Source organism: Helicoverpa armigera, chromosome 17 (assembly GCF_030705265.1).
Source record: "Helicoverpa armigera isolate CAAS_96S chromosome 17, ASM3070526v1, whole genome shotgun sequence".
Classification (NCBI taxonomy): Eukaryota; Metazoa; Arthropoda; class Insecta; order Lepidoptera; family Noctuidae; genus Helicoverpa; species Helicoverpa armigera.
Window position 1 is genome coordinate 7,976,227 of NC_087136.1, and position 24,659 is coordinate 8,000,885.

The 24,659-nt window shown below is 37.4% G+C and overlaps 1 protein-coding gene across 1 annotated transcript; it reads right to left on the minus strand.

The window, feature by feature from the left end:
* Positions 1–688: 688 nt before the first annotated feature.
* Positions 689–23,060, minus strand: LOC110384261 (zinc finger protein basonuclin-2). Its single transcript, XM_064038971.1, has 2 exons — positions 22,921–23,060; positions 689–3,569 (listed from the first exon to the last, which is right to left on the minus strand). The coding sequence occupies exons 1-2, from the start codon at positions 23,058–23,060 to the stop codon at positions 1,064–1,066; spliced, it is 2,646 nt and encodes an 881-aa protein (XP_063895041.1). The 3' UTR covers positions 689–1,063.
* Between the last annotated feature and the right edge of the window lie 1,599 nt (positions 23,061–24,659).

Below are 24,659 nucleotides of genomic sequence, written 5' to 3' on the forward strand. Positions count from 1 at the left end.
GAGAGGAGCCTACTCAGAATCAATAGTTTTTGTTTAAGAAACTTAGGAACCTAATGGTAACTAACCAGACTTATTAAAAAGAAGAAACAAAATTTTCTTTTTTTAAGAAATTATCGTCTGCTTACTTTATCTCTTTTCAAATATTCCATCTAACGGTAAAATATGATAATAAAATTTAGCGGAGAGTTCTGAGAAATAAAAAATAACGTCGTTTGTATAACTGTTGGAAACATTTCAAACGTTCATCTAACGACGTGTAATTACTTTTTCCATAATTAATAATAACTACAAATAATATTAGAATTATTATTTGTAGTTCATATTGCTACTGTAAATTAAGATGTAAGCCATTATTCAAACTAGTTTAATAATTTATTAGAAACTAAAAATTGAAAACTAACTTTGAGAATTGTATACGAATCAACGGATTTTTAAATTAAAATCTATTGAAGTTAAAGCTTGAGAATCAGTAAAAGCTCCGGCTAGTCAATTATCCAATCAAGCTCAAAGGCAACTTTTACTTAAAGCCGAGCATTGTTATCGTGAAAAGGGTACAAAAACCGGTGTGTAGGCAGATGCTCATTATGTTTCCAGTCGAGTAGCTCCCCACAACCGACGCTATTGCCGAGCGTAACCAGATCATCTCGTCAATAATTCGGCACTCGCCACACAAATAAAAACAATCGTATATTTTTTCCTCAATGAGTTTATTGCGGCAGAACAATAAATGAAGCTGATCATATAACGTTTACTTTCAACATCAATTACGAATACTCTACACGATATCATGTCGTACGCCGAGTCCATTAATATTTATAATATTCGAGTCCGTATTGCACTTCGCTTCACAAACGCCAACTCAACACCAAAGCTGCTATCCCTATTAACTTACAGTTCGTGGGATCGATAATTACGATATATTTGTCTAAATATCACAAGAAAATACAAAAACGAAATACGAAATAGAATTAACACAATTAAAATTATTAACAATTAAATATAGAGAGTCTGTGTCGCTTTAAGACGTGAGGTATCACCAGGGCGAGCGCGGCAGGCGGGCGCGTCATGACACCGGCACGTGGTGCTGGTACAACTGCTCCTGGCGCTCGCACAGCGACGTCATCTTCTTGAACGACTCCGAGGTCTCGCGAAAAAGCAGGTTCGCGTCATCCCGAGGCCGCGCGTGCGCCGCGTCCAGCCGGCCCGGCGACAGCACCGGCGGCGAGGACGCCGACAGCGGCGACAGCGACTCCCGCGCCGACTGCGCGCCCGCCGGAGCGCCGTACGGACCCCCCGCCTGCGGCACCCCGTTACCCATCAGAAAAGGGGACGGAAAAAACCCCCGCTCATTGAACTGTGGAAACAGCCCCGCTTGCAGAGCGCTTAAATTCCGACTATAGAACTTCATAGTTTCAGTCACGTAACTAGGCAGCTGAGATGCTTCTTCGTTACCGCCGTATCGCAGGCTCTCTAGTGTTGATGCGAGCCCTTTTATGTCTGCGTATAATTTATTTAAGAGTTCTGCGTTGACTTCGAATGCTGGCTTCTGTTCCCGTCCATCTGGTGAGCCGGTGGACAACAGCCGCCGATGCAGGTCAACGTTCGAGCTGTGTCTGTCTCGACTCCGCCGAGATGGAAAGGCGGCGTCACAACCGTTCACCTCGCATGGATGAAGTAATTTCAAATGATCGTTTCTGTAATGCATGCGCAGCGTGAAGTGGTTCTGAAATATCTTACCGCAAGCGGTACATCGGTCGGGGTTCTCATCGTCTATGGGTATTTCTAAGTCGTTGATATCTGACCTGTCATCTGTCCTATCGCTGCTGGCTGACGGGGAGCGCGCCCTCGCTAAGCGTTCTTCCAAAGTATGCAAGTCACTCCCGCTGTCGCTCGGGGTATACAGATCGGAACGTAATCTCAGTCCTTCTCGGACGACGCTGGGGGCACTCGACTCATCATCCGATTCACTCTCAGCCTTAACACGCGTCACCGATTCCGAGTCCACAGTAGCTTCCTCACTGTTCTGAAATGGCTCTGTATTTTCAGGCTTTTGTTTCTTGAGCGACAAAGGTTCCTCTTCAGCACGACTCGAACTGGGTGTTGATAAGTTTCTAAATAAATCTGCATTATATTCTTCATCGGAAACATTGTATTCGTTGCTTTGTGAACACCGGGTGGGATTGCCGCTCTTCCTCTTACGTTTGTTAGGAACGTGAGACGACGTCTTATCGTCCGAGGCGGTGGGGTCAGCGCGACTGTTTACACTATCAGATTTCACAACAACGGGTTTGGTATCGTCTTTGTTTTTATTCACACTCAAATCTTCGGGTTCATCATCGTAGTTTAATCGCTCCACAATCGGAGATGCAGTCCGTTCCTCCTCCGATACTCTATCTTTATGATCATCATCGGAGGCATCATCATGAATTTCACTATAATTATTAGACTCTTCTTCGTGAATAACATGAGGTTTGGCAAGATTTAGTGCACTACGGTGATGTTCATCTGAATGTGGAAGTTTTCTGTACATTTTTTCAATTTCACTGAAGTTGCGGAGGTCGTCGAGGGGCACTCGTGGAGGTAGTGAAGTGGGTCCTGGAGGTCCGGTGAGCGGAGGCGGCAGACGGGCGGCGAGCTCAGGCGGCAGCAGTCCGGGAGGAGGTATCGGCAGCCGCGCCAGCGCCGGCAGCAGCGGGAACGGCTGTGCGGACCGACCGTCGTGTGCCGATATCTTGCGTCTCACGTGCGGCGAGTGTAACTTCGGATTCGGGTTAGCACTGTGCCGGTTTCTCGAACGCCGCGAACTGAACATCATGGTGCATCCTTCCACTGTACACTTGTGCATCTCTCGCAGGTGCACCGCCGAAAAATGAATTTTTAGCGCGCCTTTATCGCAGAAAGTCTTAAGGCAGACGTTGCACTGAACTCTTTTCTTGCCAGTAGCGGGGTTGACGAACTGGACACCGAGGCCGAGGGGCCACGGGGCCGGCGGCGGGTCGCGCCTGTCCGCCGGGTACTCGGGTGACCGTCGCTCGTCGCTCTTGTCGTCATCTCGGCCGCTGAAGCTGGCGCCGAGCTTGCGGAAGTCGAACTGCGGTGCAGGTTGAGTCACTCGAGGCATCATAAAATAGTCCAGACCGGCCGGCAAGCCGGGAACCGCACCGTACTCTTTGGGTTCCATCACGTCACTGTCATAATATGCGCGCGTAGTGCGAAGCGGGTGGCGCGCGTCGCGGCCGCTTTGCGACTGAGGACGTGCGACACAGGTGACCGAGCGCGGGCGGCAAGCGACAAAGGCCAGCGGTGCGGGGGTGTGAGGGGGCGCGGCGGCGGGCGCGGGGCGCGGGGGCCGCGGCCGCAGGTGGGAGGAGCGAGCGCTGGGCGGAGCGGATCGATGCACGGTGGGGACACGCGACACTCGCGCACTCCGCCACTGTAAACACTGGCGAACTAAAGCATCGCATGACGTTACGTAACGCGGCACATACGCGGTTGCACATACCCATACCCAGTCATTGCATACACACTCGGTTCCGTGACTAATTATAGAGATGTCGACCGCACTACTCCTAGTCAACCAACCACAAACAAATCTTACAATTCACTTAATTTTGTTTTAAAAACCATATATTTACACTCACAAAGAACTAGAAACTACTTACTTACCTGTCGCCTTTAAACCATAGGTCAAGTTTCTACCTAAGTTTCTTATCGGAACGTATCTATATCTTACATGTCTAGATATGTGTTGACAAACGTAACACGCCTTTATCTAAAAAAGCGGGATTGTTAGGGATTTTCTGCTGACCGTACCTACTATACACAAATCTAGATTTCGGGCTTTTCCTTAGAACTGCCTAACTCGGGTTTCCCTACACCTACGTATGTACTAAGTATAGATATGTAGTTAGGTAGGTAACTACTGAGAAATCTCCCTTGCGATTAGACTAGACCAACAACTTATTAAATTAAGAAAACATACGTATCTAACTACCTACCTAATTCGGTAATCTATTCTTAGAACTGCTAGTTTGAAGCCTGATATTTATCCATTCGTGAAATTCGGGACTGAGCAAAGATAACAGTAATTTTCCAGATATAGAACTAGGAAAAGTAAAATAAGGCTCAAAAAGAGATTTCTCAAGTTATTACAAAAAACATGAGACCTCAAAACCCTTAGAATATCCACATAATTACGATAACATTTTCTAGTACAATAAATCAAAAACATAAAAAATATTCGTGATGAATTGAAAACCTCCTTCTTTTTGAGAAGTCAGTTAAAAAATTATGCAAACTACCAAATTTTTACATTCAAATGACTTATGACTATTGTTTACAAACTATACGAATTTTGATAACCTACGTAGGAAGTTTTTTGATGAATTCTACTCTTTCCTACGTAAGTATTAACTTAAATTGTTTTGCGTCTAATTATCTTCCACTTACTTAATGTTTTTAATTACTCGTTGGGCGGCGGTTATAGGTTGTTGACTTGACATTAATTTGTATCCGCGAATTAGTGTAACGGAAATAGCCAAGAGTTATTATTTCAAATTATGTTTTATGGAAGTTTTCAGAAATAATTGATAGGCACTACGCACTTAAAATTAACTAAAAGGCTGAAAAAAATAAAGATATCGGAATATTGTAAAATATGAATTTCCTAAATATTAAGGTATTTTTGTGTAGGTACATATGTTTTGGAACCTGTCTTACAAACATAGCGTAACTATACCTACGCACGCTTTAATCCAGCATTCATCACCCATTATTTTTCTTTTAGTTTTATTTACTACCAATCCTTAGAACTAATAATATACAAATATGATATAGTTAAGTAAGCTAGGTGGGTACACATTTTACCGCCACGATACCAACAAAATACTACAACTAACGCCATCTATGTTCGAACAACCGAACTAAACCAACATCAATGAAAATCTTCGACTCCAGCGCACATGTTAATAAATCATTGTTCTATATTTGAAAACGTTTTGAATAGTGCTAAAGAATTAAGTATGGTTGTAATAAAATAACGGATTTTACTTTATTATCTAAGTGTTTGAAGTTTCTTGCGGTTTTGAACTAATCAAACGTTTCTTTTTTGCTTTGATTGACCATCAAACAGGTTGTGTGTTTTATTTTTAGATTTGGTAGGTACTTAACTGTAGAAATTATAATTTACGTGAGTATATTAGGAGATACTGATTTTTTTTCAGAATCGTGCAATTTCGTCACTTGATTTAGAGAAAATATAACCTTTTGTACACCTTGAAGGATAATCAGTGAATCCATGAAGATGTTGATCACGATGAATAAATCACTTTGTTCGTTTTTTGTCAAGCTTGAATCTTTATAAAATAAGTCTTCAAAATCGAGACACTATTTTTCATACCGCCTTGATCCACATCCTCCAAATGTCCAACCATTCAAATTCAGACATTCCACCAAACTTTAAGTAAACAAACTTCCAATTGGAAGCCGGAATCGGTCCAATCTGCCTCATTCAGGGAGATAACAGTCGAATATATGTCTTCATCTGTTATTTGTCGTATAACGCTCGTCTGATTATTTTCTATCTCGGAAATAGTTACAATCGACTATCGTTCGACGCTTCACGCGTAAATAACGCTCTTTTGTTGTGTGGTACAAGTTATAAGCAGTTCGCGACAAACAATAATGTTTCTTTACTATCGACGCAAAAAAAATACGTGGGATATTGCAGGTTTGTTAGCAACGTGTATTTCTATTTGATGGCAACGTAGCTCTAAATCGGAAAAACCAATTTGATTGATCAAAAATCTTTTGGTCGTGACTGTTATTAGACCTAACTAGGAAATCTTCAAAGCTAGACTCTTATTGGTCAGAATTGGTTAGTTAGTAAAAATGAAATGATTATCTGATACTGGTTAGACTGCTGTGTGGCAAACCAATAAGACTTATTGGTGTTTACTACCTATTTAATAGAATTCTTTTGAAACTCCTGTATATCATACTATCAAGATGATTTTAAGCAACGTTTTCAAGAAATGCCTCGATATAGAATTCCTGTCCTCGCCACTGCTATATTTTGTATGGTCTATAACAACTGCACTTTAATAACTAAGGTAAATAAAAGATAGAGTGAAACATACCACTATACAGATTCAGTTATTCAAATGTTTACTTACCCACCCCGCTGTAAGCTCAACACTTGTACCGGAGCACAGTCACCCATATTATACTCTCAGTTTCGCGGTACGTAATATAAACAAGATCTCTTTTTGTCCTAAGTGATCCGCCTCTGGTCAACGTTGATTTTTATATCGGATTAGGGAGTTTACACACTGGGTTTTGAAGTCGTCGGTAAAACGGAATTTTAGGTCGCTGTAATATGCTGAATAAGAATTTATTTTGGTAATCTTTTCTAGTATCCTAACACCCTAACGTGATTGAGCAGAAGAGATTTATAGTGGTTTATTGATATACGATTTTTCGAGTTTCTGTCTCTGTGTATTAAAATAAAACATATGACTGTCGAATATTAAATCTAATAAGTATTAGGTATACTAAGCAGAATTCCTCTGCAGTATAGGTAATATGTACTAGAAATGTCGGCTGTCGCGGATTTTCTAACTAGAACTTTGTTTTCATTACCAACAAGCATAATTTATAACCGATATTAGACCTAGTTTTAATACGCTCGCCCAACTCTACTGAACAGCCGACTTCGTATATCAATCCGGTTGAATAAGTTGCTCAAGTACGAGTACTAAGTTAATTAGCTTAGCCCAGTTTCATTAACCTTCGCAAAGTACGTACCTTTGCGAGCTAACTTTGTCTCTAAAATAACTTCAAGATTCATAAATAAACCAATTAAAAATACGGATCAGTGGGCAGATATGAAAATAATTCTTCAGTAATACGATAAGCGGTAATTATTATACGACCGTCACAATTAATATACAAGGTTTTACTTAATTAATATTTACGTCGGATACCGAAAATAAAAGTGAATCTTTTTATTGTAATACTTCTCTACGGCGTAGCATCATGTAAGTGGCGCCATCTGTTATGATTTTTTTGAACTAAACCAATATTTTGTTCGTTTATCGTCAATTTTAAACAAACATGCTAGTTTTTTTTATATATTTTTTTGTATTTCGTATTTTTTATATATTTTTAATATAATTTGTGAAGGGTTATTTCATATGATTACCTATAGATTTTGTATTAACAATAAAATACTTTATGAAACTTAGTTTACAAATACCAGCCGTCCCAATTACACTACCGGCCAAAATAATGTACACCCCTCCTAACTCGATCCGACCGACATATTTATTTTGAAGAGCGCCGTATTTTGTTTGGATTAAAAATATTTCTGGCTACACTTGCACACGACACTGTACAAAGTATCGCCCTGTACTGGCAAACAAAATTATAGACACGTGCCTTGATTTTGTATAGTTTTGTATACTTTTTTGTGGCCTGTGACGCACAAGCTAAGTCGAGTAAGAATCTCAATTATTCTGTATGTCATGAGGAACATTGAAGGTTGAGATTACATTTGCGTGAAAATAAAGTGGGGTAGCATTTTAATGTGGTAATTATGTTTGGGTATTTTGATTGACGTCTTCAGTTTGTTCAGTTGTTTATTTGAGTCATTTTTGTTGTTTATTTGAGGTCTTGTGGATGTCTCAATACTTTAAATAATTTTATTCCAATGAGAGTTTTTGGTGACATAAATGGGCACATAAGCTAATATGTCCAACTCTACAACCTACCTTAATGTCAAGAGTATCTCAAAAACTTTACTAGGCTTAACTACTACAAATGTGAATAGATAATATCAGTACCAATTGCGGAGCAACGCAAGTCCCAACAAAAGACGTTAAAATATGTATTAGCTTCTTTGCTCTTCGGTACAATCTTAATATATGGAGAATTGTATCATGAAAACTTGAGAGTTTTCCTCAGTATAAGACTTTAAACAGCTCTTCGAACCTTCTAGTCTCCATCATCCATTATATTCCTCGGTACCACATCCCACAGATATAAATTTCCTTTCAGCATGGAAGTGTCTTCGCAGCACGTAACGTACTGATACGTAACACTTTCGTTAAGCACGGCCGGTGAGCACCGATCGCGTGATGCCAAACATCCGCCCGAACAAACGGCCATCGGAAATCATTATATTATATATCTGCGTTGTTTACTTCATCTTTATTATATGCTGGCTTTTGTCTACTGCTTTGTCCTCATAAATACGCAGGTCTTTTGAGCAGTGTTGCCCTAAATTAACAGATTTGCAAGTTTCACGCGCGTTCCTGAGGAAACTGCTGTCAATATCTGCATGAAATGTAGCTTATGACTATTGCCAGAGTATCATCTACGCCTATGCCAAATTTCATCAAAATCGGTTCAGCCGTTTTTGCGTAGCAAGGTCACAAACAAAACTACTCACATAAGGTTATTTAGACCTAGGATTTCGTGTACGTTGTCATTAAATCGATATTTCCTTTGAACTTTGTGTGTTTATTCATCTTGTGGAAATCGAAGGTTTTCAATAAACGTTGGAACTGCGTGAAAATTTGACATTTCCGCCTAAACTGTAATTAGTATTGTTTTGGGTGTTTATATCTGTAATTTTCAGTAATTAAGTTTGACGTGGTTTTGTTGGGGTAATTGACGTTACTTGTTGTTCCCTTTTGTTGTTTATTTGTACCAAAAAACAATCCTAGATTGCTAACTTAATGTTGAATACATTTTTGCAAAAACAATTTCTATAAAAGTCTGGACTCTATCCCAATCTTCAGTCCTTGTTAAGGCTCTATTTCTAACTAAGACATTGTTATTGACTTCTATTTATTTTTGCATCAATTAATCATATTTACTTCAACGTGTCTAAAACAGCTTTAACATTTAAACCATCAAGCACACATACTGCATATGTATGAAGCCATTAAGCCATTTATTTTTAACCTTACCACAAAACAACATTAATTACATCTTAAAACACGAAAGACAATTAAAAACACGCATTATGCTAACAGTATAGCATAATTCAGTAAACCGACCATTTCAAGATGGCCGCCGCCGAAATCCGCGCCAGATGACAATCAGACCGTTGTTATCGTGTTTCGCGTTCACGCGAGGATATATCCTTGACTCGGATGTTTTGAACAAAGAGTATGAGTAATAAGACTATTGGTGCATGTTATTGGTAGCTAGTTTTTCTGGTTTAACGTCATATTAATCAACTAATGTCTACCAAAACAAATATTTTCCGCTATGCCGGTGAAAATGTAGCCCATGATATTTTTCAGGCTTTAGAGGACCTGTGTACCAAATTTTATATAAATCGGTTCAGCAGGTTTACGTTCACAGCCTACTTAATGTCAGTCTGCTAAGCTAGGGTCTGATCTTTCAGATTATCAAAACGGATTTTCAGTTTAACTTAAGTTAAGAGAGAGTTATATTCAGGTTCAGTTACAAATATGTAAGAAATTGACAAGTCGCGCATACAAGACATTTGACAAAGATAAGAAAGACCTGAGAAGTAGATGACACAATATTTACAATTCTTTTTCAAGTAATAATAGCTACCAAAGCACAAGAAAAAAACTAATGAATATTGAAGCAAAATAAGCAGTATAATGTCTTAATTTACATGCATTACAAGCACTCTAGAACAAGTCTCAAAACTCGGAAATTACAATTAAATTTTCAACGGCAAATGCAATTAGAGGCAACAACTAATTACATTTAGTCGTCATTCACAAAATCCGTATAAACAAAGCCCTGACAAAATCCGCTATCAAAGGAAATAATATATCACCCAAGTATATCTGCAGTTATTACGAAATTATCGGTAGTAAAACGGTGCCAAATGAAATCGCATCCTTTGCCATCAGGCCTCCAAATTTAATGACAGGACAATCCGCCCAGGTTACTTGAAAAGTAGAAAAAATTACAGATATAAATTAGACTTTAAGTCTTCGTATTAAGGTTGTAATTAAGTTGTGTGGACAATAATTTATTAAGTAATTCGGTGCGCGGCGCGGGAGTCGAGCCGTGTAACGCCCCTGCGGATGCTACAAGTAAAAGCAATGATACATCGCGGGTTTCGTCGCGTTGTTGTTGTGTTCTACTTGGGGCTGGATTTGGTAGCTGTTTAATGATGTAATTGTTTGCAACGTTAGCAGTGTTTGAGTAAGCAACAAATCTTTTAAGTAATCCAATACCCATTATTTTTCATGTCATTCACATATCTACAATCTAGAAACAGTACTGGATAGCACAAAAACTAACTACCTACGTTCGCCTCGTTTAACAGACAACCTATAGTACAAAATATGAAGTCCTCACTAAACACTATTACTCACATGACATATTAACTAGCTAGATAAAAATTCAGACTAGGCGTTGTCTATTTTCTAAAGAACTACAAAATAATCATCAACCTCCTGCCTTTGTTCCAATTTTATTGGCGCAGCATGTTTTCTTCTTCCATGCTCATCTATCTACAGCTATCTTACAACTTACATTACATTACATCCATAGTGTCTTTGATCATTCCCTATTCCCTTACAGCTATATAAAAAATTAACAAATATAAAAGATACAAACCCCAAGACCCAATCAGAACAGCTCACAAGCAAGGCGAGGACGTATGTACACACAGAGGAAGTGATTCAGGCGAGGCCTGCTTGTTCAGCGAAGCAGTTCGCCGCTTGCGCAATAACCGCGGGTAACACCGCACGCGATCTATGTATGTCCACTTGTGTCTGTTTTTTCTGCAATATAGTGTAGATAGAATTAGGTCAATATTAATATTATTCTTGGTTTAAAATAGAGGATTGTCAAGCGTTCTTTAGTACATCATTTCAAAATAAACGAGGGTACTACATATGTATGTCCACGCGTCTACGTGAGCGAACTTTAGGCTTGTTTTTTCTGCAATATAGTGTTATGGAATTAGGTCAATAGTTACATAGAAAGATGTAGGTATTGACAAAAATGGAGGCTTCCTTTGGCACATTATTGCCCAACAACCGCGCGTCTGAACTGTCTGACCTATGGGTCTGTTTTTTCTGCAAAACAGTAGTGTTGAATTAGGTCAATAATTAAATAGACAGATGTGGTTTTTATGACAACATTTTGAGATTGTCAAGAGTACCTACTTTGGTACAATAATAACTAATAACCTTATTATGTAGCAGCATAGGCAACAAGATATAATCCTTATTTTAAACTGAATAGGAGTAAGCATTTTACTTAGTCACCGCCGTAACTTTTTTCCAACCAATATCACGTCTCCATTTTCGCAGCACTTTCTAATACTTCCAAACCCTCTAAGTCGTAAGTTTTGCATATAATTCATCTGTAATGCTACAAATTACCACCCTACACAATGACTGTGTGTTCTGCTCGATGTGCCGACGACGGCGTGAAAATTTATCGTTTCTGCTTGAGCCTTTTAAGAGGTTGCATGTCGTAAATGTTGGAGACGCGAAAATAGGGTCGTGTGTAGTACAAGCTATGGATGTGAAGCTAGAAAATATCTTGCTGGGTAAAGTGAAAACAAGTTACTGTTTTTTGTTTTCCATTGCTGATTTTGCCTTCATATCATCTTCTAATTACGTGGGTAAATGTTATTTACCTCATGACCGCCTAAATCTAAAATACCAACTCTAAGACTTACTAATTTAGAAGAATTTGCCAATTCTACGTAAATACCATACCTAAATGGGAATTTAAAATCAAAATCGATCTAGCGATGCGCGAAATGTGTAAACAACAGTGTTTACTTATATTAAAAAAAATTGTGTCCATCTCTCGCACACTGCTTTTTTCTACGTACTAATCTATTTTATAGCTTAAAAAGTATATCTCCCACTACAAAACAAACCCCAACTTCATTAAAAGGTTGTCGCTTAGCGAAAGCTCAAGTCACTGTCATCATTTATTTTGTAGCACTTACTCGCGACATTTGGACTTTTCATTTCGAGTCGACACACTCATTAACTCAGTCGTTAAGTCATTTTATTTGAAAGTCAGTCTTCAATCATTGTGTTATGGCGATGTGAATATTCGCTGTTTAGTTAAATGGTAAAAGTTGACGTTTGTACTGTGTTAATACTAGCAGGGAAAAATACGTAAGTTGCAAATGTGACGTTCAGTAACATTTGTACTTATACTGTAAAGCTGAAGAGTTTATTTGTTTGTCAGTTTGAACTAGCAAATGAAAGGAGTCACAAAATCCATAAAAAGATATTTCAGTATTAGATAGCTCATATATCGAGAAAGAGTTATAAAGGCTACTTGTTATCCAGCAGAACCAAGTAGTTTTGATTTCGACTTTGACTTCAGAATACCACGGTAAGATACTAACTCAATCTTAAAAAAAAAACCAAAAGTCTCTATCTTTTCTTTTTCCACAAAAAAAGTCAACAAACAGAAAAATCTGCTCCCTTTCTTAAAAAATACATCGTTTAAGGGTGGTATCCACTGACTCGAAATAAATGTTTTAATGACGAACATTATGCAAACACATTAAGGGTATCGCCCTCGTGGTCTATTGGATTTGAAAGTGGTACAAGTTAGAAGAGGACTGAGAGGTTTCTAAAGTATTTGTGTAGGTACTTCTTGCTGCAGCTACTATAATTTAAGTTGTATTCAAATAATGCATAAAGTATATATTTCAGTGACATTAAAACTTAAATGAAAGTATTCCTATGAAGGGAGCTTTTCAAAATTGCGTAAGAATAAAGCGACTTTTTCTTCACGGCACATTTTGTAAAGATTGAAGGAAATGAGGTTCGTTATTTGAAAATCAACGTGGAGAAAAGTACCTACTCTTGAAATGTTTTTAGCTCCGTATCTACTAAAACAAACAATTTAAGCAGGTACCTGTCTATCCTCCTGAAAAAAAAACTGTACATTATTTATTAATTCATTTCAAAATATTAGTCCCTGCTTCCTGCGCTACGCTCCGCTTATAACTCCGCTGTCCTCCCATGACCTGTATCCCCAAAAATTTTTACTCAACATCTTGCCCACTAATGGTTTCAGAACGAACAGTTATGACGTAATGTCTTCGAAAACGTCGTAATACCGTGACTAATCCGGATTAAGGGCACCTAGGGACGTTTAAATTAAAACGGCTAATTCATTACGGAAATATGGATATTTTGCTTGTCTTTTTTTTGTTGACAAATTAGAATTTGACTGTAAAATAATAGTACTTATATTGCGTGAACTAGTGAAATACCTATAATAGATATCATTGACACATAGACTCACTAAAGCAGTCAATGGTTCTATTTTATAAAACAGTGTAAACTTGTTTTGTAACTGCTGCAAAATCCTTCTAAAATGTTAGATACAAAACTTTTTTTAATTAGCTACCCATCCTTTTTCGACACAAAGCAAAAAGTTACACAACGAAAAATAAAAATGTAACTTTCAACCCTTATTAACCGCTTCCTGAAAGGAAAAATCGCCCCTTTTCTTCATTGAAAAAATTCTGTGAATAAAACCTTCCAATTCACTTTCATTGTACCATTGACATGTTCACAAAAGCCGGACATGTCGCTACAAAACCGATCAACAAGTTGTTTAAACCCTTGTTATGCTTGTCACCACGGAAAACTAAATTACACTAAGAAAAAGGAAAATAAACCACATTCACATAGCCATAAGTTTGAATTTCAATCGAGGTTACGTAACACTGGAGTCATAGAATAGAAAATGTCTTCAGAAGTTGAGCGGGAAAATTGCAGTATGACAATGTCGTTGGTTAGTATTTTTTCACTCTGTGACCCAAGTCAACCCTCCGAAACCAAAGTGATATTAGAGGGGAGCGAAAAAAAGTCTACGCGGAAAAAAATAATAATAGCGCGGACTTATCGCCTTTTCACCGTGGATCCGTACATAAATAATGATAAAAGGAAATTAAATCAAAGTCTTATTAGAATATTAAAAGTTTCGTAGGCGTTTTTTTAATGTCTCTCGCGGTGTTTGGGGATACATATTTCACTCAATTTGGTAAATGGAAAGCCGGTGTGTTAGCGCCTGTTAGAGGGTTGTTTAGTAGGTTTTAATATTTTTTTACGGATATTAAAATGCATTTTATTAATTAGAAATTATGACGTTTATTGTGTCGTTAATTTTTATAGTTTATGCATTAGGTTGTTCGTAGAACCTCTAATCATAAAACAATGGCGTTCTTTTATGAATTATTGAAATGAATTCGAGATGCTCTTCCTGATTACATCCTTCGAAAAACACACACATTTTAAAAGACGTTTTAAATTAAGTAGCGATAAAGATCTCTGCTAGAGCTATATGTGTAACTTCTACGAATAATAACAAACAAATGCATTAACTTATACATATGTGATTCTAATGACATCTAAAGATGTCATTTCTTTTCTCCTAGATGACTACCACCAATTGCCAAATTCCAAAACCTAAAAAAACAATAACATCACAAACTCAACCTACAAAAACCAAACATTAATACATTAACTTAAAGAAATCTAGATACACATACCACAGCACTAGTTGTAGCCGTGTATCCCTGTAGAGCTGTGCCGGCCATGCGTCTTGTCTTTACCGGCCAACCGCGCCCCGGACGTATCGCGTCGTGTGCCCGACACTAATAGTCTTGATACTTCTGGGGAAGTATTTTGAGGTTAGCTTACAGGTAAAGGTTGAGTTTAAAACCTACTTTCTTATAATTGTGTAATCGAAATTTTAATAGTACATAGCATAGTTATTTGTTTGTGCAAGATGCTCAATTCTTGTTTAGATACATATCTCTTTTACTCCAATATCTAACATTATGTTCCTATCTCTTGAAATCCATATCCTCATATGACTTTCACTTACATCACCGATGTAATATAATGCTTCTTGTAATTAATCCAAAACGCTAATTTTCACAGTATCTGCCAATAAAGTTATAATATTTAAGATCAAAGGAATAAAAATGATCTAAATAAAAAGTATCAAGACCACATTTTTAACTACACCACACTCAACCATTAGGGAAATCTGCGCGGCAGCGAGTACTGTTTAATTTATACGCGGGAATATTCTTAAACTATCGGCTTTGTGGTCACTGTGGCGATTCGGCCTTTATTTATGTTCGGCCTCGGCTTCGGCAGACGCGGGGCCGAATTAGCGGCCGCTCTCATGGGATGGTACCGCTCTATTTCGTATTTCGAAATGTAAGACGTAAAACTAGTTTTTATTTTGTTTTTTAAGAGAATTAAAATGTATTTTTGAAAAGCAAAACTCATTCTTTTCATGAGAAAATATTATATCGAAGTGACATTACGTGATTTGTTATCTCGTACACTTCAACCACTTAAGTGCTCCTAAAAAGAGTAAAGAACATGATTTAAATAATCTCCAAACTATCCTTACAGCTCCAAAACTACCCATAATCACTTACCACAAGAAATTCCACAAAAATTACCCGCATAAACCATCCAAAAGCCTATATTAAACCTCATCCCTATTCATTACTCAAATTTACACATTTCGGTCACAATTCATACAGGAGGCATAAAAAACCAATTTCAGGAGAAAAAAGGCATAAAAGCCAATATGTAACATACGAATATCAATTTGCTTCTCATACAATATTCATAACACATCGTAGAAAGTCATATAATTTATATGTTAGAAACAAATTCACGAACGATTTGAAGGTAGGAGGCTAGGAATATATTCACGGCGCGGTCTGGTGGGCTAAGCAGGATTATGCATGCGAGGAGTATGCCACTCTAGGGGGCAGTTACTTATGCCACGCATATCTGAATTTAGCGAATATTTTTAGCGGAGGGTTGGGAAAGGGTTGTAGCTTAAAAATGTCTTATGTTTTTTTTTGTAGTGTTAATTTAAATTGCAAGTTTCAAGATATTCAACGAAAAAATAGACGTTTAGTTAGTGAAAATGATGTCCTCCTAGCCGATTATCGGCTACGGCGGCTGTTCTCATGTAAGGAGATTAGCCAACTACGCATGACATATTATAGTGCACGAGCATTTGCGCAGACACAGGTGCACTCACTATTCCTTAACTCTCATAGCCCGATGGGACGGTAATCCGACACGACCGGAGAGAGATCAGGCGCAGGACCGACATTTACGTGCTCTCCGATGCACGGGTGTATCAATCACCAGCTTCCAGGCTCCGGGCTGCTTTGTGAAAGTCTTCTAAAACCCACAAAGCGATTTCGGCCCGACTCGGGAATCGAACCCGAGACCTCGTGCTCAGCAGCCGCACTTGCGACAGCTAGACCAACGAGGCAAATATAAAACAACTAAATGTTAGTCTTAAACTGTCTCGAAAATATTCGTGTACGAAATGTTTAATTATAATGCTTATTCACTGCAAAATTATTTAAGGAAAAAATACTAGAGCCAACTACTCTCGTATCTAAAAGGAAAACTACAGAAAAAGGTACAATACTTTTCGTACAACCCTATACTTTTCCACGTGGATTTTCCTGTATATTATAATTCGCGACATACATCATACGTGTCAAGGTGTCAGGAGGTATCCAGTTTGTGACAACAAGGAAAAATATGGAGGCAATTTCCTTAGAAAGAACATTAAAATTAGATCCTTTTGCGTAAGAGCTTTTCCTTTGTTGAATAAGGGATCATAAGAATTTTACAGTCAAGAGCAGTAAAGAGTCAGATCCTGTAAATTAGTATCTTTAAACCTTTTATGATAATTATTAAAAGGAAGTGTGTCAGGGTACAATAAATTTAAAGAAAGTGCTTATAAAACTGAATTGCTTTTATATGAAGAATAGAACTTTCTTGGCTACATACAGGAGCATTCTTTATTCGTACTTAGATGTCCTCATATGGACAAATTATAAACTAAAGTTCAGTCCAAAAGTCTAAACAACCATTAGATACCTGTTTCTTTATCACTCACCATAATTATTATTTTACAGAAAACATACTTTTCTATCAAAAACCACCCTCACAGTTGCAATTCGTCACATTTTAATTACAAAATAATTATGTAAAATGGACGATTGACTCCGACTGGCCTGAGGCGAGCTTGTGATCGGTCTGTCAACATTGACCAGCCCGGCCTTTGACAAGCATTGAGTAAACACCAATATCATTAATACTCCGAGATGGGGTTTTCATATTTAGGACTAATGTTGTTAGATAGTATGGATTTTACTAGATTTTGCTTTCATAACCGCAGTATAAGATTCGTCATAATTAAGGTTAGACTTCTCTGAACAATAGTATTCTTGAATAGTTTTCATTCTTTTGTGGGCGTGTCTTTTACATAAGGCCTTTTAATTGAAAAGCCATGAAAACATTTAATATAATAATTATAGTTTTCTTATTGTAACATGCTACTACAATACCCCACATTTCAAAGTTTGTCGCAATTTCAACAAACGCTCCTTGAGGCGGTTTTGGGGATTGTCTTTGTATTGTTTAAACGTTAAAACTGCTGATTTTCAGCCTCGTTTGATTTAATGATTTTGATTTTGAAAATAAGACATACAAATACGACATATGGGCAGTCGACGCCGGTCAACGGTCTTTATCTTCGTCAATAAAACACAAAACAAACAACACATCTTAACTACACACTAGTAAATTAACACAAGTTTCTGAGGGGACCCTGGCCTGCATAAACCATGGGAGTATTCCCATAGGGCACGGTGCGGGATGACTCTCTAATAGCCACGCGACATTTCTCATTACTGTTTAGTTGTTCTTGAGTTTAGTGGCCGTTTAGAATGGAAGATGGTGGACAATGCTTTCTGTGCAACGTATAACACCATACGCTACACAGAAAAAAAAGTCATCAACTTGTGTACATTTATCTACCGCACAAAAGCATGTGAGCACATAGTTATATATTGCCGAATTACAGCTTATTGCTACATAAGTACATATTTGAATGTTACCTATTTTTTTTCCTTTGTTTAGTATTGTGAAAGGATTAACTATTAAGGTAGAATGCAGACTCACTAATAAAACCCAACATTGATGCCTCAAAAAACCGTTTCAACTTTATTTCATAACATTCATGTTTTAATTTACAGTATTTTAATACAATGTCCTGTTTTAGATTTGTCAAACACATATACCTATTGCTTTTTTACCTTAAACTTCACACCTAGTTGAAGAAACTTTCCCTGTAAATGCATTTTTAACTAACTGTTTGTGTAGTATGGTGGCTAATAGGAAAACTCAGTGAGGCTATTAACTGCCGTCCACGTGGGAACTTCACACATGCTTTATTCAAACACCCTTGATTCGTTACAAGTTCACATTGTTGACGATCAAGTAATTTAAGATTAAAAGTGGTAATACTGGAGGAAATCTTGATTTATATAATGAATATTTTATTTTATTTTTTCAACTCAATTTTCATTTTCTTATTTGGGATCAGTAAACGCCATGCGCCTTCTTGCGGCATTATCTTACAGCGGTTAGTTAAGGGTTAATCAAGTTCCGTGGTTTTTCTTTTCTCAAAAAATATATAGGCATTGTATGTGGGTAGTATTTTTTTCGGATTTTCATACAATTTTAATTATTACATTGCTTAGTAATGTAGTGTATAGGTAAACCACTAAAAGACACTACTTAAAAACCAATAGATAGGTAGGTACAACAGAAAGATAGGTAGGGTGGCTTAGAGTAGTGAGCAGTGAAAACACTGTTAACCCTGTAACTACATGTTTGTAATTATTGCCGGTGAGCGAGCATAATGCGAGTTCTACTACTGCCTTATTGACGGAACATGGAGGTGGAAACTGTCGTTTTTTTTGAGAGTGATAATAGAAATAGGAATTCCTGCTGGTTTTAGCTCTCAGTAGGTATGCTTAATATGCTCACAATTGACATAATCTTTAGTTGGATATTTTAATAAAGTTCTTTTTAAAAATCTCATAAAAGTTCTGCCTATCTTTAAAGTCAAAGGAATACCTATTTTGCAGTTAAAACATTTATATTACATTCTCATGACCATTTTATATTCGGTTGGAAAGGTGCAATGAAAAATTGGACAGTGATCCAACCAGTTTAGTGTCCGTTTACAATGGACAGAAAATCGCGTTACTGAGGTAAAAATAAAAATTATGACATTATACATTTTTCAAAATATTTTCATTAATTATTATGAAAATAAGGAAAAGGCTCATCCATTTTCCCTCCTAACTTGTTGTTCTCGGATTACAATTGAAGCGTGTATTCCGATACATTTTAACGTCGGGGTTAGGAGAGCACCCACCCTAACGTTTTAAACTAAAGCCAACACGTTACCTCAACTTGTTATGAGCTTTACAACTAATGTTTGCCCTACAAACTATTACTTAATCTATGGTATGGTATGTTACCTTTTTATAAGCTGAAATAACGTAATATTTGTTAAGTCGCAAACGCGTATGGGTACATAAATATTGCTTATTTTCTCCAGAATAAAAATTGTAGATTCCATTAATTTTGTAGTCACCAGCAATCAACGTGCTTCCCGAATTGAAATAAAAACAAATATTGGGACTTGATACTTATTTGTTGCTTTTTATTATTTATTTATTTAATGCTTTTGCACATTGTGTACAAGGGCGGACTTAACGCCTAAGGCTTTTTCTAACCACGGAGAACAAAGCCCAGTCTCTTCTTAAAAAAATTGCCCATTAAATGATTGTTGAAACTATACGTACTCAACAGACCCACTCAAATTAACGTGGAATATAAACTGGTACATACGAGTAACCTAGCAAAATGTCGGTACATCATAACAGTGATACATACATGAAGAAAAAAAAACAATTACTCATTTTATTTCATCTTTTCCAAAGCAATTAAACTTCACATAATCCAACAGACTATACAACCGAATACAGACAAACAATCTGCCGCGCTAACATCTCAATCATCCATTCATTCATTCATTCACTCGCCGCCATGTTGTATTGAACGAACGATACTATTTGAAGCTATCGGCTGTCGATCTTCTGTCGCTGATCTACAATTATTGGCCATTTATGCAAAGTGGTTCTACAATAGTGCCATGTTTAATCGAGAGATATTTTTTCTCCGATATTTTTTTACAGTCCTGGATTTTGTGTGCCAGTTTTATTTACATGTGGAGTCAAAATAAATCCATGAAAATGTTGAAAAAAACTTAAAAGAATTAGTACAAGTTCAGAGGATTTTTTAAAATGATTTAGTTGACTTACTTTGGACTTTTGGACCACTGTCTTGCCTGATGTAAGTAAAGTTGCAATTGACACATCAGGAGCCAGACTCTTTCAGCAAACTACCATTTTATTAAATTTTCACAATTCACAACCTAAACTAATTTTTGTCAATCTTCCGTTCCACATACACTTTATAATCTTGTTTATGTATTTGTGACCACTATAGAACAGCCATTGTCAGTAATCCGCAAAGCACCCACGCAAGAGATTGAGACGTAAAGTTAACTTGCGCCTGTTCAAGTATTGTAATTTGCACTCGTGTGTTATTGTGTGTTCTCAAATAATTGCCAGCTGATTCAGCGTGGGAACTTCATTACCAATTAGTGATAACTCATCGGGGAAGTGGTGGTCTAAAAGCTCTATGTAACACAGTAAAAAATTATTTTTACAATAAATTTGACGGAATAAATCTACAGTAGCTTTATTTAGGAGATCAAATCTAAAATTCTCTCTTAAACTGCTAACTGAAAGTCATGAAACCGCTCCCATAATAAACTCGGCCTAATTCCAAGTATACAAATATCTCCAAATCCAAAATGAAGCCAAAACAAAAACAAACAACACTTCATTTGTTTCGAAATCACCTTTACGACAAAACTTCATTCAAGGAAACTCAATATTTATTTAGAACTCGAATTCACTTAACCCTTCTTCACTGCGGGGGTTTTTTCGACCCCTCGGCCAAATTACCTTTAACCCTTCTTGGCTAAAGCTGTAAAATCTCGAAAAACTCCCAGAAGACGTCTAGAAGACAACATCAAGGACATAATTCATAATGAAAAAGTTAATTTTCACGGAGCGAAAACTCATTTACATATTTTTGTGTACGGTGTTCAATTATTTGACTGTTTCGTAGTGGGCCGTAATGGCGGTCCTTTGGGCGTCGTTCCGGATAGGGAACCCTTTCGTGGAATTAATTTTTCTTAGCCAATTAGTGAACGATGTTAAGAGGATGTTTTGGTATCGATCTGCATCTTTGTCGAATACTTCTCGGTCTTGGAAACTGATGTATGATTAGGAAGAAGATAGTATTCCACTTTCTAACCAAAATAGTAGGAGTAAAAGATATTGGATTGGTTGTTGTCAAACAAAGATTAAGCATGCTATGCAATTATTTGGCCTAATACCAGTCTGTAAGAACCACATATATGAGTAAACTAGCTATTCCTTGCTGTTTCACTCGCACCCTGAAGGAACTTTCTGAAATGCAAGGTAGCCTATGTTCTTTTTCAAGCATTAAAATACCTGAAAAAAGAAACTTATCAATAGTTTTGCCGTAAAAGCGCGACAGACAGATAGAGTTACTATCACATTTATAATATTACTAAGTATTACCCATTCAGCGTACCAATCCATTTGTCACACCCAATCTTACTACAGGCGCGTGCCGCAAGCTAAGTCACAGTGTCTTCTCAGAAGAGGCAATTGAGACCATTCTGTAGTTATCATGGGCCATACACCACAGTTTATGGCCATGCATAATGTCTTAGTTGTAACCGACGTCATCAGTAAGTAGGTGCTTTATTTCCACGCTGATTTGGAGATGAAAGGAAATCTGGATAGAATATTTTCGTACTTAAGTACCTACGTGAAATATTTTTGAAGCCTATTCCTGTTACTATAATGCCTACATGTTTTTGATGTCTCATAAGGCGCACCTAGTGTCTTGAAATTTGGCAGCTACGATGCATCAATTTATTTTGATTCTCGAAGATAGTTAACTGTTACCGATATTACTGGACTATATTTTTTGAACGATTGTGATTTCTGATTAGTGATTAGAAGAACAAATTATTTTACATAAAACGCCTACTATTACCAAGTAAGTCACACGATATTTTCTTTTCCATTATAAATAGAAAATGCCTACGTATTTTTTAACCACAAAACTCAACAAATAGACAAGGCAACATCAGTGCTTTACATCCGAGACATCGCAAATAAAGCGCTCTATTCGAAACATTCTGAAAGGGCTCTTTAGACCAGCAGCCTAATTGAGACCTGTCTACCAACGACCCACTCAGACGCTATTCAAGATACAACACGTATACATTTTATTAAATGTATCGTCGGTGAATGGATCCTTTTATCAAAAAGGAGCTTGCTTACATAATGTAAAAAATATACAAATTAAGTGTAGGTGGCTGAATGGGCCCCGAGCGAGAATAAATGAATGGTTGTGAGCGTTCGCAGTTGAGGGTTGAGTAAAGTACACGATATTGGCGCATTGAATTGAGATGTTACTTAATAACACTGTAAGTGCTCTGTGAGGGCTTACATTTTAATTTTGTGCCAGTTTTTGATTATGGTCGTTGGACTTACTTTGCAGGTAATAAGTTTGGGTTAATTAGGTGCGATGTTTGTTTACTAAGTAAGCTGTTGTTACACAGACTGGGAGAAATGCTTAGTATCACACCTTTGTTTATTCTCGGTATTAATCTATCAAGTCAAGGAAAAAGATTCGGAGAGAGTTTTTTTTTTATAACAAGTTGGAATAATTGAGCCACTGTTTATTTTCTATATCATCGAATGCAAATCCTGAATCTTTCATCCTCACATTTTAAATTCAATAAAAAAAATGAGCAGCAAAATTAAATACCCACAACAATATCTGACTGAAAAATCCACCCGATATTCCTTTGAACATAAAAATCACAAAAAGTCCTGACCTGAAAAGGTTGAGCTTCAATACTTTTTCAGGGAAGTGAACAAAGGCGAGGTTAGTAAGGATGGTGCCCCCCTCCCCCGTCCCTATCTCCGAGGAGGGGGGGGGGTCAAGATGCGCCGTGCCGTGTCGTTTATACGTCATTATGTTTTTATATCGCTAAGTATGTACCGCTTAGGGAGAGAAGCCTGTAGCTTTTGAATAGATATGCAGTATGGTGGGGTAATTAAAATGGTGTTTGTGTCTTTAGAATAGATTATATTAATGAAATAGATAAGTCAGTTGGAGATCAGTTAAAAACACTGATGATATAAGATTAATCTATATAATGGAATCTCTTCTACCTACACAAATGTGTAAGACTAACCAGCTGTGCAAAAGACAAGAGAAACTTGATTCTACATAGATGAACTCTGACTGTCATTATCACAGCACATTCAAGAACTCAAGTATGTAGTTAAATACATTCTCTTTACATACATAAAGGACTAACTTTACCAATAAAACCTTAAGTACTTAAATCTACCCACACATACATATCTACACTTACATCTACAGGACTTCTATAAGTAACCTGAAAGTCACCACGCCTTAAACTTTTTAGTACCACTAAAGCCTCCCACTTACGTAATATTGACATAAAAAACTTTTCAGACAGTTCTCTGATTGGTGGAAAGTGTCGCATTGGGCGTGGCATAAGGTTTTGTCGCCAATGGGCGTGGCAGAGGGAGACAGCGTCGCGTTGTCACTGCAGAGCCTTTAAAAAGCCTCTGAGGGTGGGTTGGGATTATGTACTTTCTTATATGATCGCTATACGGCTGAGGGCAGATTATGTTTAGAATGTATCTTTATATTTGCCTTATGGATATTTTACCAGATAAATATTCCAAGTAATATGAATGGAAATAGTTTACACATCAATTAGTATTAGCACTTAGAACTATAAACTAACTTAACTAGCCCAAACTTAAACAACTAACCTCTATCGAAACCCAACCTCCTTACACAACTCCAAACTTCATTCATTCACACTTCAAATTTCGAACTCACTAGAGAGTGTAGACTTAAAGAGACACTCTTCCTAATACTCTTCCTAATAAGGCACGTAAAATAAATATAAAAATAAAAATAGCAACATAATATCGCCGCCCAAGACCGGGCGGGGGGGTTAGGGCGGGGTGCGGAGTGCGGGGGGGTGGGTAGCAAAAAGCTCAAGTGCAGGAGGCTGTATCGATCCACGGCCGGCGACCGGCGACATGGCCGGGTCACATCGGTAAAGGTTGGAGTTTGGTGATGAGCGGAGCGGGGAGTGATAAGCGGTAGCGTTTAGCGGGTGAGTGTGAGTGAGTAGTTGGTAGTAGGAGAATGGAGTTGTTATTTCAGCTGTATAAATAAATAAGACATTGTATGATTTACCAACTCATATGACTATATGTTGTAAGACTATGTGTTGTATTCTAAACCAAGTAGGTAAGTAATACGTTGTACGTACTTTTGATCTTTTTTTTCTCACTACCGAGTAAACACTTGTCAGGTTACTACCTAAGCATCGAATTTCATTCACATTTCATACGAAAGACGTTATTTTCAGGATACTTTACGAATATGATTAAAAAAATGACTTAAGTACAAGTTGCACAGGACATCAGAACTATATAATAACGAATTACCTACATTCTGAGAATTCTCTTCAATTTGCTGAGAAGTCGTTGAGAAAGCTTGTGTTCTCAAGTACAAAGACGT